We start from the raw sequence: 26790 nt of genomic DNA, 5'->3' as shown, positions 1-26790 counted from the left end.
AGAGTAGGGTCGAAGAGCATGAGAATAAGATTAACATTAAACAGGGATGAGAGGTGGGAGGGAAAGGGAGAGAGAAGGGAAATTGCATGGAAATGGAAGGAGACCCTCAGGGTTATACAAAAGTACATACAAGAGGAAGTGAGGGGAAAGGGGAAAATAATACAAGGGGGAGAAATGAATGACAGTAGAGGGGGCAGAGAGAGAAGAGGGGAGGGGGGGGATAGTAGAGGATAGGAAAGGCAGCAGAACACAACAGACACTAGTATGGCAATATGTAAATCAATGGATGTGTAACTGATGTGATTCTGCAATCTGTATATGGGGTAAAAATGGGAGCTCATAACCCACTTGAATCAAAGGGTGAAATATGATATATCAAGAACTATGTAACGTTTTGAATAACCAACAATAAAAAAATTTAAAAAAAAAGAATATAATCTTTGAAGTCAGATAGATCCAAGCCCATTTATTAGTGGTATGAAGTTGTGTACTTAGCTATCCCTACCTGCAGTTTCCTAGTCTGGAGAGCAAGGACAATAAGTGCCTTAGAGGAGGCACAGTGCAAAGATCATATTAATGGTCTAGTAAATATTCTTGTACCCCTATATTTAACATAGTACTTAATTCTGTCCTACCCTCTGTTTCATTCCTGGTGGCATAAAAGGACCTGCAGATTACAGTGCTGGCAAATTCTGGGAGTTGCAACTCTTTCCCAAGGTATTTTAGCTCCAGGTACCTTGATTAGAGTGCTATGGTCCAACAGAGCTGATAAGGAAATCTGATTTTCCCACTGTGTTCCATTTTAAAGTTGAAAGTATAACATGCTATTGGAAAAGATTTAGGCTCTAGGACTTAATAAAATCAAATTTCAGTTATTAAAACTTGGGATTAGATTGCACTTTTACAAACTTGAATGTGTATAAAATCATCTAAAGCAGTGGTTCTCCAGTTTATTCAGACCCAACATCACCTTTTCATAACATCTATGTTGCTATCTTGAAATTTATAGATAATATACTCTGCTTACGCACATTTTTAAAAATTGGTATAATTTCATGACAATACTGTAAATGACAAATGCAAAGGAAGTAATTACAATTAAATAATATGTACTTCAATATCTAGATAGTCTGGAATGACAGTATAGTACTCAGAGGCTTGCACACAAATAGAGTTACATGAGTATAGTGAACATGGCAATTAGAAGTGTGCTTATTGACAACCAAATACCAGTAGTTACATGGCCATTGATGATGTGTTTCTGTTCCACAAAAGCTAATTTTCCTGTATTTACATGGTGGTTAAATTCCTGCAGAATTCAGTGTATATTAAGATTCTGCAGAAAATACTGAAAATATACAATTTGGAATTAATCAGGGAACTTGTTTAAAATGTGGATTTTTGGCCCCCATGCCCAGAGGTATTTGCCTCTAGGGGTACGGGATATGGCCCAAGAATCTTTTGGTGATTCTGAGTCAGACATTCTGTTATCTAAGTCAACTCTGAGGAGGAAGGTTGTCCTGAAGAGTAGTACCTAAGATGAAACACTACAAACCAAAAACCCAGGTTTGCCATTCAGTTCTTCTGCAGTGTAATGTAGTAAAGGGAAAATAAGTGATCTAGAATAGGAGTATCTCACTCATTTTCAAACACAACTATGTCTTTTTTTAAATTTTTTATTGATTTTTTAAAATAAATGACAGCAGAATGCATTACAATTCTTATTACAGATATGGAGCACGATTTTTCATATCTCTGGTTGTATATAAAGTATGTTCACACCAATTTGTATCTTCATACATGTACTTTTGATAATGATGTCCATCTCATTCCAGCATCCTTGCTAACCCCCTGCCCCCTCCCTTCCCCTCCCACCCCTCTGCCCTATCTAGAGTTCCTCTGTTCCTCCCATGCTCCCCCTCCCTACCCCACTATGAGTCAGTCATCTTATATCGGAGAAAATATTTGGCATTTGTTTTTTGGGGATTGGCTAACTTCACTTAGCATTATCTTCTCCAGTACCATCCATTTACCTGCAAATGCCATGATTTTATTCTTTTATTGCTGAGTAATATTCCATTGTGTGTATATGCCATATTTTTTTATCCATTCATCTACTGAAGGGCATCTAGGTTGGTTCCACAGTTTAGCTATTGTGAATTGTGCTGCTATAAATATTGATGTGGCTGTCAGACACAACTATTTCTAATTGCTTTGACTTGGTATAAATTTTCTGGGTCAGTTTTCCCCATCTATAAAATGGGTATTGTTACCTGCAGCATGGAGGGGTGAGACTGTGTTTGAGACCCATTGAAGTTTGCTTTGTAAAGATTATTAAAATTCCAATAAAAGGCAGCAAAATGAAATGTATTAACCATGTAAATTCTTTATTATGGTAACAGCATTTTCACTCGTTAGAAAAATCTGATCAGGGTTCACTTTCCTGAAAGACCACTGTTTAAAACCAGAGAAAAGCATGTGAGGAAAACCTTAGCCCGTTAACCCCTCCCTTCCAAACAAACTAAAGAGGCACCAGCTTTGCAAACTTGACAGGATTCTGGCTCCAGGCAATTTCGTGAATTTAGACGAATCCCTTCACCTTCACCGGACTCTCTGTTTTTAAGCTCCATCTATTACTCAACTACTTCTCCAGTCCCTTTTGTGTCCTTCTCCCACACCTGCCACCTTCCTTTCTTCCTCTGATGACGTTTTACCCGCGTTCTTACCAAATCCTGCACTATGTGCGTTCTGCACGCTCTCGTCCCAGATTTTGGTCACCCGCCCCCTCGCTACTCGTAAGAGGGAGCCCCCCACCCCCACCCCCGCAGTCTTCCCGCGACGTCCCGGCTCCACTGGAGGTGGACTCCCAGTCCCTCTGTGCGCTCCCGCAGTTCTGGCACTGGCCGCTACTGCGCCGGAGACTCCACAACCTCTTCGCATCCGGGTTGCTCGCTGTCACCTCCCCACCGCTCCCTTAGCGTCCCACCCCGACACACACATAGACACACACCACAAACCTGTGACCTCAGCTCGGGGTATTGGTGCTGGGTTCCTCACCACCATTCCCAGCCACCCCTTGCACACTGCCACGGTGTCCTTTCCATACTTGTCTGGCTGCCAGAGAACAAGGCTGGCTCTTCCTCCTTGCCCCAGAATGCCGGTCTCGGGCTGGGTCCCTCGCCACCGAGTCCGGAGCCCCGCACCACCCACGTGTACAAGAGCGCAGTGCCAAGCCAGAGAAAAACCGAAGGACCGCGGCTCCTGGCCGCAGAAGCTTTCCGATTGTAAGAGAAACCTCGCACCCGCCCGCAAGCCGCGCACAGATAGCGAGCTGCAAGCGCTGGGCGCCGGCGCCTCGCTGCAGGGTGCGGACGCCCGCAGAGCCAGCTAGCTAGCGAACGCGAGCAGAGGGAGGGTGGGTAAGCGAACCGAGGAAGGGTGGGCGCGTTGGTGGGTCTGGGAAGCAGACATCTCCGAAAAGCAGGGGCTACGCGGCTGTGCTGCCCGTAGGACTGCAGTGCCACCTCTCCCAAGAAAGCCCTCTAGCTCACACGCCCGCGCGCGTACGCACGTGCACACGGTAGGCAGGGAAAGCACAAGCGAGAGCATTTGAGTGCTGGGCGCCTTGTAGCTATGGCATCTGCCCTCAACAGCAAAATTCACCCGCCAGGGACTTGCCCGAGCTCCAAAGCCGATTCCCGCGGTGGCACTGGCTGGAGAATGGACTGTGATCCCGAGATGCACGTCAAAATGTGCAAGAAGATCGCCCAGCTCACCAAGGTAAGGTAGGGCGCTGAAGCTGGCGAGCTGTGCGCCCGGGGCTGCTAGAGCCAGGGAGGGAGGGCAGACGCGCCTCTGGGGAGGCCCGTGCCAAATCCGGACAAACTTTGTCTCTGAAGCCAACCAGGAAAGGAAACGGTGCTAAATCTGGTTGACTTGACCTTTTGGAGGCACCATTCTGAAACAGAGAGAACCTTTGCCAAGGAAACTCCCGCAGCCTGCCTGCTGAGCAGGTGGGCTGTGCTTTTACCAAGGTGGGAATGTGAATGAATCGTGTGTGTGTGTGTGTGTGTGTGTGTGTGTGTGTGTGTGTGTGTGGTGTGTGTGTGTTTTCGTTCCTTTGCCATCAATGCTTAAGTGATCGTGCCTGGAATGTTGTGAATTTTTTCAGCGCCGTACTTTACAGCTGGGAGGTCATGTGAGCACTATTTAAACACTTGATTCATTTATTCCTTCCATTCAACAAATATTTGAGTCATTTGTTGAGTGCCAGCAGCTTGCCATGGCACTGCACTAACCCTGGAAGGCAGCCCAGGGGACTTACTATCAAACTGGCTGCAGACGTGTGTAGGAGCATAAATGGCGAAGAGTACAATTCACTATATAATTATGGGATTAGAAAGGACCTTGGGAGGTCAGCCAGACCTTCTCCCTACTTCATTTCAGAGACACAGAGTCGTGTGTCATATTCATGAAAACTATCAAGAGGCTGCCACCAGTGCTGGCTGTTAACCCTCTTCAGCTTCCCGATTAAGGAGCTCCTTGTCATAGGTTCCCCTCATGTGCCTTGTCTGTCCATGGAGAACTCCATTCCTCTCTGTCTTTTGCACAGGGTTTGAAGTGGATGCAGCTAGCTGTTTGTGCAGGTTTTCCTTTTAGTCTCCTAATAAACTCCTTAGAGTATGCCTGCCAGTGGAAGGTGGGAACCAGATTCTGTCCAGAAATATATAGAACATACTTTTTCCTCACTATCTCCTTCTTACTTCCCATACCCACTTTTTTTGTGGAATCATGGGCATTCTCACCACCAGACACACACTATTTTGCAGAAAGGAATAAAGCACAGAGTGGGAACTACTCTAGCTACCTTCTCCTGCCTCTCTAGTTAACTTCCCCTCATTCTTTGCACATAAAACTGTCTCCAAACAGTGATCTCTAGTCAAGGACTGAAAAATGGGAATGTAGATAACCAGTGGAGAACTTGGCATGTATGACTGGCACTATGGATCTAACCTACATTCATCTACTTAGTGACACCAATCAAAACATTTATTCTGCCTATAATCCCAGTAACTTGGGAGGCTGAGGCAGGAGGATTGCAAGTTCAAAGCCAGCCTCAGCAACTCAAGTGAGGCCCAAAGCAACTTATCTAAATGCTGGCTTAAAATCAAAAAGGGATAGGGAGGTGACTCCATGGTTAAGTGCCCCTGGGTCCAATCCCCAGTAGAAAAAAAAATAATTCAAATACCTAGAAAGGCATATGGCACAATGTAAGCCATCTTCTCTACCTTCAAAGAATCTAAAATATTTTTGAAGAAAAAGGCTTGAATATGGAGAACTAAGACATTGCTATTTTGTCAGTTGCTAAATTGGGTATTTCAAATTTCAAATTGGGTATTTGCTTCTACTATAGAAGTAGAAACAAAAGACTATGTCCTTTGAATACATACAAATGGATAGGATATGTCATATGAACAGGAACAGTTGGGTGAGACTCTTTGGACAAATTCGATCCTTGAATTTTATGTGAATTTATGAAGTGCCTAGTATGTACCAGGCACTATGTTGAATATGGATGGCATAAAATTTAATAAGACAGCTCCTACCTTTCTGAGGATGTCAGCATATAAATAGATTACTTCAATATTACATAGTTATCGTTCCACTCATTAATATTTATGGTTTAGTTATAATGTGCCAAGCAATGAAGATATAGCAGTAAAGAAGGCAGGCATGATCCCTGGCACACAGTAGGCTGTGTTTCTTAACTACAGGTCATGGTTGAATATTATGTAGTGCCTTTCTTTACCATTTTTTCATACAATTGCTTAAATTAGGAATTTTGTATTGATAAGCCATCTTTCTTTGTATTGAACATATTTTCCCTATCTGCACATTTAACCCTTCCATGAGTTAGTTTTATTTTGTGTCTCTCATTGGTGAGTTTAATCCAGGTGCATTTATTGTGATTATTAATATATCTGGGCCTATCCTTCCATCATATTTTTTGTTCTTCATTTATCAATTCTTCTCTTTGCTTCCTTTTTCTCCATTCTTGCCTTCTATTGGATTAATAACATGATCTATATTCCACAACTGGATTAAGATCTCTGGACTTTATTTTTATTCTTCTCAGATTTGTGTTTTTCAACATAGATTTTTAACTTTACGGTTTCCTAACAAATCTATCATCTGTTTTTTTCCTACAAAGGAGCTTTGTATACTTTACCCATTTAACAGTCTTTCCCTTTCTCATCTTGACATCAATGACTAGTTGTAGCTTTACCTTTTAAATTTAAAATGTTTTTATAGTCAAAAGTTAATTGAATTTACTGACATTTTATCAATTTATCTGCTCTTTTTTTCCCCCCTTGAATCCAAAGTGCTTACTTTGGGTTCACTTTTCTTCTGGCTGAAGTCCATCCTTTACTAATTCTTTCTGTAGGGAGTGGTGATTGGGTAGGCAGTTCTTTGTATACTTGAAATTATTTTGCTCTCATTGTAATATAACAATGTATTTGGATATAAAATTCTACTGGACCATTACTTTCCCATAGCACATTGATGGCAGTACTCTATTGTGTTCTAGTACAAATTATTGCTAATTGTTGTTTCTGGTTAAAAATTCTATTGCCAATCTAATTTTGATTGCTTTGTAGATAATCTGCTTTTTTCTTCTTTATAACACTTCAAATTTTTATTGTTGTTTATCTTCAATGTTCAGAAGTTTCACTAGAACTGTGTTGGTGTTTATTTATCTTTGTCCTCTGCAGATGTAGGAGAGTACTTGCTATGAAGACTCATGCCATCTTTAATTTTGGAAAATTATCAATGATTTTTTTTAAATATTGTTCCCTTCCATTGCCTCTATTCTCTTTTCTGAAAGTGCCACTATGTTGTATGAGGAAGCTTCCCCTTCTAGCTCCTGAGAGGCTATGTTTTTTTATTTGTTCTTTTTAGGTATACATGATAGTATAATGTATTTTGACATATCATACATACATGGAGTATAACTCCCTGTTCTTGTGGTTGTACATGATGTGAAGTTTCACTGGTTGTGCATTCATAGATAAACATAGGAAAGTTATATCCCATTGATTCTACTGTCTTATCCATTCCCATCCTTCCTCCAGATCCGCCTTCCCCCATTCAATCCTGTGAATCTCTACTCCCCCACCCCATTGTGAGTCAGCATCTGCAAATCAAAGAGAATATTAGGTCTTTGATTTTGAGGATTGGCTTATTTCACTTAGCGTGATACATCCAGTTCCATTACTGGCAAATGCCATAATTTCATTCTTCTTTATGGACGAGTAATATTCCATTGTGTATATGTACCACATTTTCTTTATCCATTCATCTGTTGAAGGGCACCTAGGTTGGTTCCATAGCTTAGCTATTGTGAATTGAGCTGCTATGAACTTTGATGTGGCCATATCACTATAGTATACTGATTTTAAGTCCTTTGGGTATAAACCTAGGAGTGGGATAATTGGGTCAAATGGTGGTTCCATTCCAAGTTTTCTGAGGAATCTCCATACTGCTTTCCATAGTGGTTGCATTAATGTACAGTCCCACCAGAAATGTATGAGTGTACCTTTTCCCCTATGTCCTCGTCAACATTTATTTTGGTACTTGTATTCTTGATAATTGTATTCTGAATGGGGTGAGATGAAATCCCTGAGAGGTTATTTTGAAAAATTCTTTTGTCTCTCTGTTGCTTCCTGGTGGATTCCTTAATCATGTCTTCCAATTTGTCAATCTTATAAATAATTTGTCTGTTCCAGACTTTTTCCCATCTGTTAAGTTTTAGAATTTTAATAATTATATTTTTCATTTCTAAGATCACTGTTCCTATTCTGCCTGTTATGATTGATAATTTCATGCTTAACTTTTACAGCTTAATTGGAGTACAATTTACATATCATAAAATTCACCTGTTTTAAGTGTGCAGTTCAATATATTGTAGCAAATTTATAGTCATTGAACCATAACTATGACCCAATTTTAGAATAATTTTTCATCCCAAAGAAATCCATCCCTCATGCCCATTAGTACCCAGTCCTTGTTCATATTCTCAACCCTATAACCTTTAATTTACTCTTTGTCTCTTTATATTTGTCTTTCCTGGAAATTGCAAATAAATGAAATCATACAATATTTGATCCTTCTCCTCTGACTTTTGTACTTCTTTTTTTTACTTAATTGCTAAATCTTAGCATAATATTTTTGAGGATCATTCATGTTGTAGCATGCATCAATAATTCATTCCATGTTTTGCTCTTGTTCAGATGTGTCATGTTTTATCTATTCACCAATTGATAGATATTTGAGTTTCCACTTTTTTGACTAATATCAATAATAATGCTATGAACATTACATTAATCTGCAGGTCTTTGTGTGTTCTTGGGTACATAAGAGTAGAATTGTTTGGTTGCATACTAAATTTATGTCTAACTTTTGAAAAAATTGATATTGTTTTTCAAAGTCACTGTACTATCTTGCATTCTCTAGCTCCTATCACCCAAGCACTCAATTCTCAAATTTCAGTGAAATACACTTCTTTCTATACTCCACTTTGCACCCATCTTTCTCTTTTTTGTGCTTATTTTAAAATTTTTTCATTGACATAAAACGTATACATATTTATGGGGTACAGTGGGATATTTCAGTACATGTATATAGTGTGTAATGATAAGATCAAGATAACTGGTACATCTATCACCTGAAACATTTAGCATTTCTTTGTGGTGGGAACATTAAAACCTTTTCTGCTAGCTGTTTTGAAATATACAATTAATTGTTGCCAGCCATATTTACCTCATTCTGGTATAGGTTATTCCTTATTTCCAGGTGCACCCCTGTATCTAATAGCCATTCTCTCTCCTTCCCCTCACCCTTTCCACTATTCTACTTTCTACCTTTATGACATCAACTTTCTTAGCATCTAAGCTTCCTGGCTTTGTAAGTGTGAACATGCAGTGTTGTCTTTCTGTGCCTGATCTATTTTGCTTAATGTAATGTATTCAATTCCAACTACCATGCTGCAAATGACAAAATATTTTGTTTGCTAAAGCAGTGATATTTCATGTGTATATATACCACATTTTCTTTGTCCATTCATCCACTAATAGACACCTAGCTTGATTTCATACCTTTGTATTGTGAATATATATTCATCCATTTTCCTCTTCAGGTTTTCTGACTGAAATATCTTCATCTCTAAAAATCATATCCTGTTTCCTCTAAGAAAAGCCTTTGGAAAAAAAACCCCTCACTGTTGTGAGTCAAAATGTGTCAATTAATTGTTAATAAATGTTAATTACTTTTTTCTTATCCATCTGTTGCATTAGTAGTTTATACAATGTCTGGTACATAGTAAGCCCAAAGTAAGTCTATTAAATTCAATCAAAGTTTCCTTCCACATATTTGGCTAAGATTTTTTGCATGATACTTATTCCTAACGTATTATAGTTGATTTGTGTATAGTAGGTCTCTCAAAGTAATAAGTGCCTTAGTTTTTATTTTTAATACTTGACAACTAGCAGGCATTCAATGGTAGTCTAGTCAGGAAATATTTACAGCAATCCAAAGTCCAGGATGCACACTAAAATCACTTACAGAGCTTTTAAAAACACACAGCCATTACAGACTTGACAATGAAATGCAGTGTCTGATCTTAGACTGGATTCTATCCTGGTGGGGAAAAACATGCTACAATGTTTATCCAATGAGATAATAGGGCCAATTGACAAAATTGAAATACTGATAATAAAGAGAATAAAGCATCTGTATCAATGATAATTTCACTGGCATTGACAACTATATTATGGCTCTGCAGGAAAACATTCTTGGGAAATGCACATTGAAGTATATCTTACTTTTAAGGAAATACAATGCCTTACAAAGCATTTTATGTTATAATAAAATGTAGACTATAAAATATATTTATAGAATAAATGATAAATGGGATGTAAAGTTAAAAATTAGATGATTCCGAGTAAAGGGAATGTGGATGTTCTCTGTACTAGTCTTTATCGGTTCATTTTTTCCTATGTGTGAGATTATTTCTAAGCACAAAATTTAAAAGCAAAGAAACAGAAAGCATTGGTGCACCCAGGTGCCATTGGACAAGGAACAGAGGACGTGGGAGCAGGCATTGGTGTTCTTCTCAAAGCCCTTCAAGAGTGTCCAGTGCATAGACAGGGTTGAGAAACCACTGTCTTTGGAGCAAGCAAAGGTTTAAACAGAAAAGTGTTCATAGAGGAGTTATTTGGAAGGGGAGGAGAATTCAAATCCCCACCCCCCACACTAAAGCCACTGTGAAGCTTTTGGTCTTGGAAGCATGAGGCAGGCTTTCTCAGCCCGTGCCTGCACCTGTGGGCTTCTGTCTGCACTCTCCCAGCAATCTCCTGCTCATTTTTTCCATATGGGAGCTCTCACCACAACCTCACCCCAGGAAAGGCCCACTCTCTCCTACCCAAGATTCTCTGGTTCCTACTTTCAAGGAGGGAAAGTCTTGCCCCAGATACAAATCTTAATGAAGAGCCTTTTGTCTTAAAACAACAACAAAAAAATGAGTGGAAGAGCCTATGCTCCTCCCCATGACCCCATTTTGATGGCTAAGGCTGACTTTTGGGAATCCTGACCACAGCAAGAGAGGCGAACAGACCTGTGGCAGTACCTCTCATCTGGAGCAATTAGAGGAAAGGTACCTTGGAGGGAATGAGCAGACTTCTTAGTGCCAGAAACCATCAAGCTCAAAGTAGGAGTAGAATGGGACCCTCTTGGTCACTCTTGTTTCAGACATTTGCCAGTTTGTTGGAAGACCCTTGTTCTGGAACAACCCAGTCCTAGTATGTGAGAGCTGGCCCCAAGGTGCCATGAGATCAAAGAAAAAGAAGCATACAGATCTGAATTGCACAGAGTACAATTTGTCAGGGTATTTTGCTGAGGGAAGCATGGTCTGGGTGGCAATAAGTCCTGTAATGCACTTGGTTTATCTTAAGATAATATCAGAGTCAGGCACATCCCTGGACCCTGGATCCATTTGTAAAGCCCACATGTGACTCTAATGGCTTTATCTATTTATTGTTTCTAGGAAAGTATGCAAGAGAAGCCAGCAAGGGTAACTCAGGGGCAATCATGACTATGGTCATATGGATCTGAATCCATACAACGCTGCAAGAGCAAAGGTTCAATCAAGTGCCCACACCTTCTCCACACTATGGTCCTTATGTTTGTGTACTTTTCAAAGCCTTTAACATACTTACTTACTCCTCGTATGCATAGCAATTCTGCGTGGCAGGGAGGGAAGCAGGGTCTTTGATAGAAGGAGAATCCAATGTATGGGTGCAGGGTCTGGGTTCGGCATTCTTGCCTGATGTCATGTTAGTATGTATTGACAGAGCTAGGACACCAAGACCCGGTGCTGGGGTGGGGGTGGTGGAGTTGGGAGATGTTTCCCTCCTGTTTGTCCTTATGTTTTCAAGCCTCTCTCAATCATCTTTACTACTTTTCCCATGCAAGGGGGGTGGACATATCTGATTAGTCATGTTGGTGAAGCAACTGGGCCTGTGGAGCTCTTGTTTCCTGCTCCCTTCTTCCTCATATAGCTATCTGCCCACAGAAGCACATGTTCTACTCTACCCATCCATTCTACAAGGAGGTGAAGTGCTGGAGGAGGAGCTGCCCCAGACTGACATTGTGAGTGGATTGGTAAGGATCAGGAATTCATCTTGCCAGGGACATAAAACACATCTCCAATATTAGTGTTGTTGGTAATAAAATGATGTTTTGGTTTCAAACAGCCTCATGCCTTGGCCTTGTATTTCAGTTAGCTCAGTGGGAAAGTGGGATTTTATTTTGGAGTCCAATAGACAGATCTTAGGAGGGGGCCAGTTTTAAGGAATATGGTAAGGTATGGTAGTAGAAACTAATTATTTCATTTGGGAAAGCATCCTAACCTTAGGGTAGGGAACTTTTGAATTGCAGTGTAGTAGTTATCTAAATACACATTCCATACAAAGCTGTGGAAGTCAAAGTCACCACTTCACACACAGTTGTACAACCCAAGCACGGGGACTGTGTGTCCCTTGTCCTAGATCTCAACCATGGTCTATGAAGACAGATTAGCTGAGAAGAGTGATATTGGGTGTGGGGTACAGTAGGAGGTGGGCAATATAGGGGAAGAGGATGTAATGGAGAATAGCCTCTGCATATAAATCAGAGATATTACAGGAAAGAAAATTACAATTTCTACGTAGTTTTTGTTTGGTTTTTTTTTGTGCCAAGGATTGAACTCAGGGGCATTTAACCACTGAGCCACATCCCCAGGCCTTTTTATTTTGAGACAGAGTCTCACTAAGTTGCTTAGTTATTTTTTAAAGGTATGTAAATTTTATTCTTTTTTAAAAGGGCTACTTTTTAACCCTTATTTATACTTATGAATATAAATTAAGCAGGAATGAAGGCACCTGGAGGGTAATAAACTGTTTGGGGATTAAACTTGGTGTGTTCTTCCTGATCCTTGTATGGCCAGTATCAGCTAAGATGCATTGTCTTCAGAGGGGCCCACTTGCCAATCCAAAGGGGACAACTTTCCTCATTGGAAGTGTGTGGGGGGGTGATTTCTTCCTTGGTAATTGGTCAAGAGCTTTCTAACATGGAAGGTCAGAAATGTGTTGGTCATAATCCAGTGCCAAGTAGATCTTAAGCTGGACAGATATTCAATTCCCTTACGTCCTGAGCTGCAGGAACTGCAGAGGGTAAGGACTTCTTTCTACCCAGTGGTCACACCAGTAATCTAGAGCAAAGCCAGTCCTTTCCTAGGACAGAGAGGCCAGGGCAGTGTCACAGTTGGTAGGAAGGTCTGTTGCCACAGGCGTCCTCAGCAACAGCCTGCCTCTTGAGCCTGAGTTTTCATGATTTAAAGGTGTGGAAGTTTTATTTCACCCACTGACTCCTTTGCGTCTCTGAAGATATCCTCCTACTTGCAGAAGCGTGTCTGGGGACAGATGTGTAAACAGTTCTGGGCCAGTCTGTTTTACTACTTTAGATTTGAAATCTGCAGATCTGTTTTAACAAGCTCTCTCTGTTGGAATCTTAACAATGTAATGCCCTGAGTAAGGGCAGCCATCTCTTATTAATCTTTGTGTCATACCATGAAACAGTCTGAAGTGTTCTTCAAGTGAGTGTTCTTGAACTCTACTTATACCTGGACTTTTAGATAATCATTCTTTTCTGTTCACAACCCCATCCTACCCCAGCATTCCTCCAGTCTTTTCTCCGCACAACCAGAATGATTGCAACTCCTCATACCTGGGGGGTAGGAATATAAAATGGTGCAGCCACTTTGGAAAATAGTCTTGATAGTTCCTCTAATGGTTAAACAGAGGGTTATATGATGCTGCTACTCTTAGGCATGCACCCTAGAGAAATGAAAACTTGTGTCCACACAAGCATTTGAACAGGAGTGTTCATAAAAATATTGTTTATAATACCTGAAAAGTGAAAAGAAACTAAATGTCTATCAACTGAGGAATGGATAAATAAGATGTGCAAAATACAGTGAGGGGGTACTGTCTAAGGGGTGTAGGGTTTCTTTTGGGAGATAGTGAGTTCTAAGGTTGATTGTAGTGATGATTGCATCTCTGACTATACCAAGAGCCACAATTGTATACTTTATAGGTGAGTGGTCTGATACACTAATTATATCTCAATAAAGGTATTATAATTAAAGCAAGCAAAAACTGAGTCCTATTTGTCTCCTATTTAAATCTAGTTCTGAAACAAGTCCTGGTGACTTTATGCCATCAACACATAATGAGTCAGTTCATGTCTGTTCTCCATTTCTGCTTCCACCCTAGCCCAAGCACCTTCACCTCTGGCCTCCAACTCCTGCCATGGCTTCCTGACTGGCCTTGTGTTTCACTCTTGCCCCCTCCCATGTGGCAAGAATTATCTTCTAAATGCAAACCAGAGCACCATTCTTCTATTTAAAACTCACCAATGGATTCCCCTGGGATTAAATTCCAGTTTGCATTGGAATAAAATATGTTTATCTATAATAAATTCTTCATCATGGTCACTTGAGGTGGCTCTTATCTACCTCTCAGTATCTTTCCGTTCAGCACACCCACCTTATTTCAAGCCTTCAAATGTAAGATTACCTACCCATAATCCATCTGTAATTTTCCCATTTTGGTGTCTTTCAAATGGAGAGTGAGAATCTAAAACACAAGTAAAACTATCTGAGCTCAGAATCATTCTAAACCATTAAAACTGGTTCCCAAGTCTTCACTTCTCTGTCAAACCTAATTTGATACCATTTTTTTTTCTTTAGCTACTTGCCTTTACTGAGTCCAAAACATTCAACCCAGTTTTCATAAGAAAGCAACTTTCTTTCCATATGTATATATAATTGATGTACTATGGTGTTTGGCTACATAATTACAATAACACCCACAACTGGCCTAAACAGGTGACAGTTTTGAATAAAGGTTGGATGGGTACTGGTGAAATATTTTCTGTTTCTCTTATACAAAAATTAAATTACAATGTTGCTAAGATAATAAGCAAGAACTTTGAAAACTTTGAACAATATGAAGGATTAAGGATGTTGCTTTGAGATAGTCCATCATTATTGGCCATTTTAGTTGGTTCCAGTTGGTCATTATTATAATCAATATTGTGGTGGTTCCCCTTTTGCCTCTGTCCTTACACAATTGCTAGATTACTTCCTGGAAATAATCCTAAAGATTCCTGTGAGCATAACTCACCTTTGTTATCATAGTAGATTCCTTTGAAAGAATATCAGGAAGATTGAAAAGAGCAGCTGAGAAAGAGAATTATTTAGTGGTTAGTTTTAAAAAAAAAAAATCCAATACACAAGATATGCTGAGGTCCTGACTTGCTAACTGCAAAGCTTGACTTTGTAGAAGGCATGTATTACATCTCTCTTCCTACAATCCTAACACTGGAATAGTACATGGGGGGAGAAACTCTGGTAGTTACAGAAATAATGGCATAATTAATTTCAAACTACATTAACATAGACACAGCCCAAGCTGTTTGTTCACATTCTGCTTAATGGATCTGTTTGAAGTTCTTAGCCTCAATGGAAAAAGGATGTCCCTGGAAAACATTCCCAGGTAGCTCAAGATATCAGAGAAATGAATGCTTCTCTCATAACTCAGGGGTCCAGTAGAACCAGACATTCCAGTAATTCTCTCAGGTATAAGACACTGCCCCTGTTTCCTAAGAAAACCTTTTTCTTAGTTGTAAAAACTTCAGGACAGGAAGCAGAAAGACCTACTTGTGAATGTTTGATATTAACATTAGGAATGGTGCTATTATCAGACTCCTGAGGCACAATAAGTACTAAGCAGGTGTTCCTAAAAGGTTATGCCCTGTGCTCACTTAGGCAGTGCATGTACTAAAATTGGAACAATATAGAGAAGATTAGCATGGTTCCTGTGCAGGAGCTTTTGCAATCTGTGAAGCACTTCATACTTTTCTGAGACTGTTTGCCATGCTGAGAGCTATTCTCTCAGCCTCTGGGATGGACTGTAAGGACTCTGAGTCAGAGAGAGGGGCTGGGGCTTTCTCCTGAAAACTTGTCCCATGGTGCCTCACTGAAGGCTGAGCCAGTGACCTTGTTTTCCCTCACTGTGACAGAATACCCGAGGAAAAAAAATGGTTTAAAAAGAGGAAAGATTTATTTTAACTCATAATTTTAAAGATTTCAAACTGTGGCTGCTTAGCCATATTGTTTTGGGCCTCTGGCAAAGCAGAACATTGTGGTAGGAGAAGGTGAGAGAGCAATCTTCCAGGAATAAGAGAGCAGGGACGAGAAAGGGGGCAGGGTACCAATGGCCTACTTCCCCCAACTAGGCCCCGCCTCCTAAAGTTTTTACCACCTCCTAATAGCGCACTTAGTTATAAATCCAGTATGAATCCTACTAATCCAGTTGTGAGGTCAGAGACCTGTGATACAATCACCTGCCAGAGGTCCCACCTCTGAACACTGCTACACTGGGTACCAAGCCTTCCACACACGAACTTTTGGGGGGCATTTAAGATACAAACCATAACAAGAGACATGAGAACAGTGCCTGGCTTTGTGGAATCAGTGCAGGCACTGGAGTCAAACAATTCTGAATTCAATCCATTCTTCTCTTACCCTCTATGTCACTGTGAACCTGATACCAAACCCTGCAAGCCTTAAAGTTAATGCTCATTCAACAGTATTTATTGAGCACCCACTATGTGCATGTCTTTGTGCTAACAACTAAAGGCACACAAACTAATGAAATATAGTGAAACTTTGCTCCATAATGAAATGAGAGCAAAGTTTTCAGCCTTGAGGCCAATGGACCAATTTAGTGAAGCAGAATATGGGACAGTATGTGACACATAATGGCATTCAATCAACACCTATTTTGTTCTCCTTTCCTTACTTCTTCTGCACCAGAGTCTCTGGATTATCAGTTCTTCAAATGTCAAGGAAGGGTCTGAGAAGCCCATGTTGGCTTGAATGGGAAATGCTAACATCAGTTTGGCATGAGCTCTATATTGGCTCTCTTTCATGCCTCCTTCTCTCCCCCTCAGATTTTCATTGCTATTGGGGGGAATTCTTTACTTTCAGAGCCTGTGTTCTACTTTTTCTTCTTCTTGATTCTCTGTGGTGCATCTGACCAATTTCCTCAGAATGATCTCCAGTTCACTAATACTTCCTTTCACTGTGTCTAGTCTGCTATGTGGTCCTGGTGCTCTTGGATGGCTCTGTATGGGTTCAGCCTTATTCTGGAGGCATCATTTTTCCCCTTACATCAACAACAGAAAAATCTTATAGGAATCAGACTCAAGACAAATTCAAAATGAGTGAAATACCCATCTGAATAGGTACTTTAGAAAATTCCTCTGGTAACTGTTTAGAATATAGGCCAGAAATTTTTGGAGGAACAAGAAGCTTACTGATGGGGGACTGGACTAATTATAAAATGTATTTAATTAGCCTGTCTGAAGAGATATGTCTGTTGCAACCATGTCTTAAATAGATACCTAGAAGGTGGTGACTCAATATATGAGTGAGTCTGAGCCAGGTAGAGGGTTTGGGGGAATGAGGACTTTGGGACCAAGGTTTAAGAGAAGGACCTCAGCAGAATGGTTCAACTTCCCTGAGCCTGTTTATTCATCTGCAAAGTAAAAACAAGGACACCCAACTCATAGTGTGACCTTGATCTGATGTGACCTATGTCTGGCTTTCTATTCACTCCTGATCCATCACTGAAGTCACATGCTCAAGCCTTCTTGTACCTCCACTCCTCTAAGTTCATTTCTGCTTGGTGAGCAGTATTCACAGACTCATTCTAGTGAGTCACTCTCCAACCACCCAGACCCACAATAATGAAAATCATGTTTGACATGGATTACAACCCATACAATATCTGGGTATCTTTGGTAACCAGAAAATCTGATGAGGCAATGGCTGCATAGCTGATGCTTCAGCACCAGACAATATGGGGAAGCAAGCTGCACATTCCAAGTTAAGCCTGTGCATCCAGAAGTTGGAACCTGCCCATCCCCACAGGTCTTTCCACTTTCATTCCCCAAACAAAGGAGTGCCAGTGAGCCTGTCCTTTGCACCCTCTCCTCACCTTCTGTGCATCAGCTGCCTGAGGAGATAAGCAGTCAGGAAAAAGAGAGTGAGGGAGCCAGCTTGCCTGCCATTCCCCTCTGCAGGCTGTAGGTGAGGACCCCTACTCCCAGCATAGCCCTCTCCCCCCAGCATTTCCCTGCACCAACCCCAGTTCCTGGACAAGCAGCAGGGGGAGAGCAGCAAGTCCTATCAGGATACATCAGAAGAAGAAAACTCTCCACCATGGTGGGACCACAGCCCATACCCAGGGCAACAGCAAGAGCTAGAAGGGGGCTAACAGGAGAATTGCCACCTGTGTTTCACAAACATGCTGCTGCATACCACATTGCTGCCTACCAGTCCAAAAGACAAGCCCTGGAGTCAGAAACAAAGTGACTCCACAAATAGATGACAGAGACAGAAAAAAACAATGGACCACCAGAGGACCCTAAGCTCTGTGAGATTGTGGGCAAGAGCTCAATTGGTCAAGGCAGTACAAGGACTAAACTTCCCCTGAGCGGTTCTCTATCTTTCTCCACATGTTGTGTTCTGTCTCTTAAACAGACATTAACCAAATACAGGTTTGAAGGATGTTTCCCTGCTCTATTTACACAGTATCAGTCTAATTGTGCACTCTGCTGATGTTATTGTGTTTAGGATGGCAGAAACATGTATAGGTAATGGTAGGGTAAGAAACATCTAGTTAGGTGTTGGGTAAAGAAGAGTTTGCAGAGTAATCTCTTCACATTTTGAACATTTAGATTGTGTAGATCATCATTTTAGTAAGGACAAGCCAGAGCCAAGGAAGTGAAAAAGAACCTTTTTCTGATTTTTTGTTCATTTTCCTGCCAGGGCAGTCTGCCCTTGAAAAAGCATGCCCCTCAAACATCTGCTATTCCTTGCACTTGCAAACTCATTAATGGCATTTTCCCAGAGACCCAGAAATAGCAAATTCCATTAAAAGGCTTATCATTAAATACAATGCAGCTCTTTATGTGGGAGAAGGATGGCCTCTGAATAAGAGACCATTAGGGCTGTGGGCTGGAAAAAAACGGGTCAGCTTTCTTTTAAGGGAGAAATTAATACAGCAGGCAAGAGCCAGCAATACTGCCAACGTTCATCTTGCAAAGCTTTCCCTCTTCTTGCTGCCAAAGTGCATTCATCCAGACTTGCTATTCCTGTCCTCAGCCTCCTGGAGCAAGGCCCATTTGTCCTGAGGAAGACTATCAAATTATCTGGCGACAGCCTAAATAAATATGAGAGGGAAGATTAGAACTGAGTATTCTGTGAGTGTGTGTGTGTGTGTGTGTGTGTGTGTGTGAGAGAGAGAGAGAGAGAGAGAGAGAGAGAAAGTATGCCCATGCTCACACACTTTCGCATGTATACTGACTGTAATCTAAACCAGGTCACTAAAAGCAAAGCTAATCAGTAACTCATTTGCTGACCTGTCTCTCTTTTGGTGGGTCCTAATATCATTTTCATGAGACATGCATGACTCATTGCCAAATCCAGGAGGTGCTGTCCCCAGGAAGAGCCAATATAGAGAAACTTGTTTTTGATATAGCAGGTCAGCATTCACAAGGTCTGTGCAGCATCCTCTCTCCTCACTGTGACTTAGGCCAGCTGAAGCACAGTACTTGGAGGGACCTTAGTCGCCAAGGTTGACGGGCAGGGGAAAAACTAGCACTGAACAAAATGGGAGCTGGGAACTGAATTGAGAATAGCCACGGACAATGTCCAAAAACAACACAGGAATGAGTGGGGCACATCCCTATCCTGGGAGAGCTGTCCAGCTGGGCAGGGTAGGGCAGTGAGGTTTCCCCAGGTGGAATTGTTCAGAAGTCAGGGGAGTGGGAAGTTGGAAGAAGGTGCTCTGTCCAAATTCAGCAACATCCCCTAGCAGAAAACGGACATGAAGACCCAATGCCACAGGAGGGGGTAAGCAGGCTGCCAGATTCTTAGCAAACAGCAGAAAATTTAAGGAGTCTGTAAGACGTTCACAAAGAGACTTACAAGGTAATTTGATATATAATTGTGCTAGTTTATATGTTTGTATATCTAGCAAATATTTGTTTGCTCCTGTCATCCTCTTTAACCCTGTGAGTAGAGATTACTTCTACATCCCTTTGGTGATGGGCTTCTCTGAGACTTTGGTCTATAGTATGTTAAAGGAAGTGAACACAGGAAAAGGCCTGAGCTGGTACAGGTTGGTGATTGCTATGAAAGAGTAGGCAAAGTAGCCACTGCCCTACAGCCAGGCCTTAACAGAGCAGACCTGTACCCGGCTCCTAGTCTGAACCAGACTAGTATGACCTGACACTTGAAGCCTAGAGCAGATCCATTCAACTGAGCTCAGTCAGGATCAATCAGGTCAGCCACTGTTAACATCTATGAGAATAAGTGCTTCTAACTGGAGGTAACTGAGTTTAATTTTTATGTGACATACTTGTGGGCAGTCACTGACTTCTGCAGTAGACCTGGAACTTGGAAAAGATGTTTAGTCTAGAGATTGCTTTTAGAAAAAGTGTATTTGTTCATTTACTCAGCAAATATTTAGTTCAAACTTAACTCTCTGCTGAGTACCTTCATTTACTGATATGGAGGATACAGTTCAAGATCCTTATAGGAGCAGGCCTCTTGACAGGTTTCCTAGAGAGAATTTGCAGAGTGAGAAGAGAAGGCCATCAAAATGGAATCTCAGGGATTGCTAGCCCATGAAGGAAACTTTAGAGAGGTTAAGAGGAGACTCAAGTGAGGGAGGTGCTTCAGAACCCCAGGAAGAGAGCCATCAACCTTTAATGAGGAAAGAGTGTTTACCAGGGACAGGTTGTGTGGAGAGGTGAGGTGGACTGAGGCCTGAACTAGTCATTGTTAGTCTGGATGCCAGAACCATGGTGGTCCAGGGCTAGAAGCCTGGTGCAGAGAGCTTGGTGCAGATGTGTATGAGTCTGCACAGGCTGCCATGAGAGAAAACCACAGACAACATGGCTTAAACAACCCCATGTTTATTTCTCACCTTTCTGGAGGCTGGAAGTCCCAGATCAGGGCATGGCAGGGCTGATTTTTGGTGAGGGTCTCTTCCTGACTTGCAGACTTCCCACTGTGTCTTCACGTGGCCTTTCTTCTGTGCACTCATGGAGAGAAAAAGAGCTCTGGGGTCTCTTCCTCTTCTTAAAAAGGATACAAATCCTTTTTAGTTTGAGCCCCACCCTTATGACTTTATTGAACAAGAATCACTTCCTTAGGGCTGCCACGTGTGAATGTATAAGCCATTTCTGCCTCTTCACTGCTGTTCCTGGGGTCTGCCTTGGGAAGAGGAGCTCCTCAGCTGCATCTGCCTACTGTTACAGAGTGAGCAGTCTGGAAGGGGAAGACGCCTCTCCCTCTGGCTTCCAGCTGTCCTAGTGAGAGCCTTAAGGGCCTTCTCAGGCTTTCAGTTTTCTTACAGTCCCTTCTCTGGGGGGACAAGATGCTTGTTCCTGAGGTTTCTGAGCACCTAGGTCAGATAACACATGAGGGCCACCATCCTGAGCACCTTTCCTGCTGACAGTGAACTAGGGCCCAGTCGAGGTATTACCTTAGGTTTGGGGTAAGACTTCTCAGTCTGGCCACTACTAACATTTGGGATCAATGAATTCCTGATTGTAGGGGTTTCCTGTGCAATATAGGATATTTAGCAGTATCCCTAGCCTGAAGTCACAAATACCAATGGCCTTCTCCAAGTTGTAGCCACCAAAAATGTCTCCAGATAATGCCAGATTTCTCCTGGTCAGGGACAGAGGGCTGTGCTGTTCTCAGCTGTTGAAAACTGCTGACTCAGGGCAAATTCCTTGATTATTCAGAGCTGAAGCAGTCTTTGGCATTGATTTTGAAGAGCCTTTGGTTTACTATGGCAGGACTCAACTGGAAATCCCAGAGTCCTGTGGAGAAAGGTCATTTGTTACAGAAAACCCAATTGACTCTTATGCAAATATGCAACACTGTATTGGCCCTTTCTGGTAAGTCAGATTTTCTGAAGAGACTAGGATTAGAGTCCTATTTTCCCAGAAGTCTTTTAGGATTCAAGTGCTCTGAAAATTAAAAGAACATTTCACATATAACTAGCAATACCAAACAATGCTACATGCATAGCCTGTGTAATAATAATACATAATAAATTATTTGGGGAAAGAGAGAAAAAAGAGAGAATGAGAATGGGAATGGGGGCCACCAGAAAGGCTTGGTGTCAGAGGCCTGGATTTGAGCATAGGGTTGATCTTGAACCTTCATTTTTTTCTAGAGCTTCAGTTTTTCATCTACAGTATTGATGAATTTATTAATTTAGTAATGGAGGTATTAATCTCCACATCCTCCATGGGGTGTTTCTAGGCTCAGGTGAGAACTTATACATGAATTACTAACAAAGTGAGCATTTCATGAAATGCTGGGTTGTTTAGGGAACTTGGCGAGATGTAGTGAAAGAGCCCAGCTGTTTTAGTAATGCCTGAGTCACATCAGTGTCTGCCACAGCCCTTATGGAGCCTCCAAAAGTCACCAAACACATTCCTTAGACTCCTCACAGTTCAGGTATTGGAACCAATATCCACCATGGTGTGTAGAATGGTAACTAAATGCCACGTGAATGGCTGTAAATCACTGCTGAGAATGGCTGAAGATTCTACTGAATGATCTTTGAGAACCCAGAGCCCAATATCAAGTGTAAGCTGCTTGGTGAGCTGTGACACTTTGCATGTAAACCTCCACCAATGCTGCAGAAAGTCTGCTGCTCCAAACCCCTATGAAGGTGATCTTTAAGAGTGTAGCATCTGGACAGTGTCCACCATGGGACAGCATTAACAGGAGAAGGGCAGAACATTAGAACAATGAGTTTATCAGTAAGCCAAAGCAAGAAGGTGGCATTAGAAGGGACAGGAGAGTACAGAAGCCAAAAGATGAACCCTCTGCAACCAGGTAAACCACCTGAGCAGAGAGAGAAAATGAAGTGAAATAGTCAAATAGCATGATCCACGTGGCAGTGTTTCTTAACTGTGAAGTCCTGCGGAAAGAGGTATGTTGTTGTGATCCCTTAGCAGTGTGCAGCTGTCACTCGGGCCTCCCTCCTGCTAAGTGCCATTTAACAGCCTCCAAGAATCTTATTTATAACCCCTTTCACTTCTCTGTGGGAGCACCGTCACTTATGCAATAAAAATGACAACGCAGCCTTCTGCAGATGCTTCAGTAGGCATTAGAGGTCAAACCATCTCTTCCTCTTGCCTTGGAAAAAAATTGCAGCTGTCACATTTCTAAAACAGACACAAAAGCCAGGACCAGAGAAAACCGGCCTTCTACATTATCTTCCCAGCACAGACAGCTCCTTGGCTGTGGCTCCAGGGAGGCAGGCAGGTGGTTGGTTAGTTCCGTGGCTAGTTGGCTCTAGGATGCACAGCCCGTACTGAAAGCAACTCTGGGCTGTTTGAACCTGCTGCCAATGCTGAATAAATGATCCCTGATGGCTAAAGTGACACTCATATCTCTCATGAAGCATTGCTGCTTCTAAAAATATACCAGCTACATCCCTTTTAAGGTGGCCTATTTTAAAAACCAACATATAATTAAGTTAATGCTAACAAAAGGGAACAAGGTTTAGTCCTTTGTGTTTCTTGGGCTGGAAATAACATAGAAATAATTTAGTCATTCCACCCATCTACAGAATGAATACTAGAGAGGTTCAGTGCTTTCCCTGAGATCACACAGCAGGTTAATAGAGAATGTTTAGTGGGGGTGGAGGAATATCAGTAGTTCTAGTTTGAGCATGCTCAGTTTAGGAGTCCTGTGAGACATCCAAGTTTAAAAGTCAAGAAGACAGTGGGATATTTTTAATAGTCCTTCAAATGAGAGGTCAGTTTGAATTATAAATTTAGGAGTGGACACTATTGATTACCTAACACACACATATTCTACCCGATTCCAGAGTGTGCTGCAGAGACTGAAAAGAAAATTATATTTCCCAGAATTCCTTGCAGCTAAATTTCTTGGTGTGATTTTGGTTATACAAACCATGTGCTCTCAAACAATATATTTGTTGTTGTTTATACAACAATTTGCTATGAAATTTAAAATATGTATAACATTAGAAAGGGTTGTTGCTCAGCCTCCAAAATCACCAATGCATGTGAATCTTGCCTCATTTAGACCAGTACCTACTCACTACATCCAATTATTTTATAGCACTCTCAAAAGTATTTTATCCAGGCTGGGATTGTAGTTCAGTGGTAGAGCACTTGCCTAGCGTGTGTTAGGCACTGGGTTTGATCCCCAGCACCACATGAATAAATAAATAAATAAATTATTTAAAAAATTTTAAAGTATTTTGTCCATAAATATTTCAGTGTACATCTCTGAAAGAAAAGCATTCTTTTTATAGCACATCCACATTACCATTAGCACATTGAAAAAACAATAGAAACCCTAACATCACAAAATATCTGGTCAGTGTTTGTATTTAACCAACATTTTTCTAGTACTTACATAATTTTGTCTCAGTGTTTTTACAGATTTTTTTTTGAAATCAGAATTAAATAAGAATTTATATGTTCCAATTGGTTGATAATGTCTGTTAGTATTAGGTGTCTCTTTACACACTTACATACTCATTGCCTGTAATTTCCAAAAGTTTGGATTTTGCTGATTGCACCCTTAGATGTTCTTTAATACATTGTCCTGTCACGATATTTCCTATAAGTTGGTAGTTATGTCTAGAAAACTGGTTAGATTTGGGTTCAAATTTTCGGCAAGAAAACTTAATAGGAACTGTTGTGAACATCCATCAAGAGGCACATATTGTTAGATTTTGTGTGTGTGTGTGTGTGTGTGTGTGCGCGCGCGGCGCGTGCACATGTGGTTAGCAGTTGTTTTAGTCAGCTTTTTTTGTCCCTGTAACCAAAAGACCAGATAATAACAACATAGAGAAGGAAAACCTTATTTTAGCTCACAGTTTCAGTGGTTCAGTCCATGGTTGGCCAACTCCATTCCACACCCTTCTGCCATGATTGTTCTGCCTTAATGTTAATGCTAGCAAAATGGAAAGGTTTAGTCCTTTGTGTTTCTTGGGCTGGAAATAACATAGAAATAATTTAGTCATTTCACCAGTTTACAGAATGGAGACTAGAGAGGTTCTGAGCTTTCCCTGAGGTCACACAGCAGGTTAATAGAGAAGGTTTAGTGGGGGTATGATAAAAGGGTAGAAGGCAGGAGGGTGTGGTAGAAGAAAGCAGCTCAGGACTTGGCAACCAGGAAGCAGAGAACGGATTCTTCTCGCCAGGGGACAAAACACAAACTCCAAAAGCATACCCTGAGTGACCTACTTCCTCTAGCCACAACCTGCCTACAGTTACCACCCAGTTAATCCATCAGTGGACTAATCCACTGATTAGATTGAGGCTCTCATAATCTAATCATTTCACCTCTGAGAGTTCCTGCATTATCTCACATGTGAGCTTTTGAAAAACCAGCAATTGCAAATAGACATCACTGGGTGTAATGGAGAAATGGAGGGCTGTGTGGGATGCAGTGGAGCATAAAGGAAGGGGACCAATTAGTTGGGTAGAGGGATGACAAAATGTCAGGGCAGGGGTCAAACAGATTTGAGAGGAAACTTCATGAAAAACCCAGCTACTGAAGTTGAAAGGACACTTTAGCATTGCAAACTGAAGGATGTATAAGCAGGCTAAAGCGCTGCAGACAAATTAGAAATAATACTACCTTCAAGGGCAAATGATGAAGTTAAGAGAGGAATAAGGGTGTCGATCACACTGCATTCCAGTTGAGAAATATGTTCACTGCCTGAGTCTTTGGTGTTCTTTTAATTTTAACAAGTACAGCTATCTTGGATTCAGTGCAGACCAAAGCTTTTTTTGGTGATGATATTGGATGTATGAGTGCAGTCATATATCATTCTGGGAATTCATCTGCAATTCTCATTTACATACCTGACTTGTAGAAGGTATCTTTCTGTCCTTTAAAAAAAAAATAGCTTCTGCAAATTCTGTGTGGCAGACTGGTGCAATGCCCTGAGACTCCTTCTGTGATCCTATTTTGGGATGCACCTCTATCCTCAATCCTGGAAATAGGGCGAACACTTAAAAAGGCAATGTAGCCTATTGAGATCTCTAGAGGTTCCTTCCCACTTTAAGAACACAACTCTCTGTGATAAAAGAAAAACTCAAAACGTTGTTGTTACTCATTTGTTCATCTAATAACCCATTTCTCTTTAATCCATTCATCCTATGGAACCACCCAAACATCCATCCTTTGTATTACCTCCTGTGCCCATCCAACCTTTTTAGCAACCACTCCTCTATCTTTCCTCTTAACCAACTACTCTTTATTTCTTTAGGGTAATGCACCCATGTTTACCTTTTAATACACCCCATGTTCATCCATTAACCTATTAAACCCCAGTTCCAAATCCCTGGTTCCTTCCCTTGTACCATCAAACTCTTCAATGGCAGCACTACCCCAATCAGTTCTACCTATTATAGTTCCTCCAAGCTACTAGTACAATAAAGGCTTCCAACTTCAGTCCTCCCCAATGAAAATGCAGCCAGTCATTTTGTACCAACAGTTACTGTTCATGGTGGGCTTGGAATTCATGTTGGCCCTCAAGCTGCAGATTCTATCCCACCATACTTGTGCCTCTCTGAACTTGCTTGCTTGATTCTTTAGGACCAGAATCACTCTCTAGTCTTCCAGTCTAGGCTGACCTCCTTCAATAGACTGGATCTCACTGGAGCCACATCTCTGCTCAGAGATGGTCCCAAATATTGCTGAGACTTGAATGTTGCTACCAGCCAGACAACCCACATTAATAAAAAAATTATTCGACCCCAGATGTCAACAGTGATATAGGTGAAACCCTACATTAAAATATAAGAATATGAAGCATGATTAATAAAAAGAATAAAGCTAGCTGGGCCCAGTGGCATGTCCCTGTAATCCCAGCAACTCAGGAGGTTGAGGCAGGAGGATTGCAAGTTCAAAGCCAGCCTTCGCAAAAAGTGAGGCACTAAGCAATTCAATGAGACCTCGTCTCTAAATAAAATACAAAATAGGGTTGGGGAATGTGGCTCAGTGGCCAAGTGCCTCTGAGTTCAATACCCGGTACCAAAAAA

General features: G+C 41.4%; 1 protein-coding gene and 1 non-coding gene across 3 annotated transcripts in view; both read left to right on the top strand.

Annotated features, from left to right (window-relative positions):
* Positions 1 to 3486: 3486 nt before the first annotated feature.
* The window catches only part of Fam184b (family with sequence similarity 184 member B), a 107632-nt gene continuing 84328 nt past the window's right edge, over positions 3487 to 26790 (top strand). For both annotated transcript variants that reach the window (XM_048784259.1, XM_015481980.2), the window contains exon 1: positions 3487 to 3780. In XM_048784259.1, the coding sequence (XP_048640216.1) occupies positions 3634 to 3780 (147 nt within the window). In that variant the 5' untranslated portion in view covers positions 3487 to 3633. The remainder of the gene's footprint in view (positions 3781 to 26790) is intronic.
* Positions 15413 to 15517, top strand: LOC125611003. Its single transcript, XR_007341117.1, has one exon. It is a non-coding gene; the product is annotated as a U6 spliceosomal RNA (small nuclear RNA).

The sequence above is a fragment of the Marmota marmota genome, unplaced genomic scaffold (assembly GCF_001458135.2).
Source record: "Marmota marmota marmota unplaced genomic scaffold, marMar, whole genome shotgun sequence".
Taxonomy (NCBI): Eukaryota; Metazoa; Chordata; class Mammalia; order Rodentia; family Sciuridae; genus Marmota; species Marmota marmota.
This window is presented reverse-complemented; position numbering and strand designations above follow the sequence as displayed.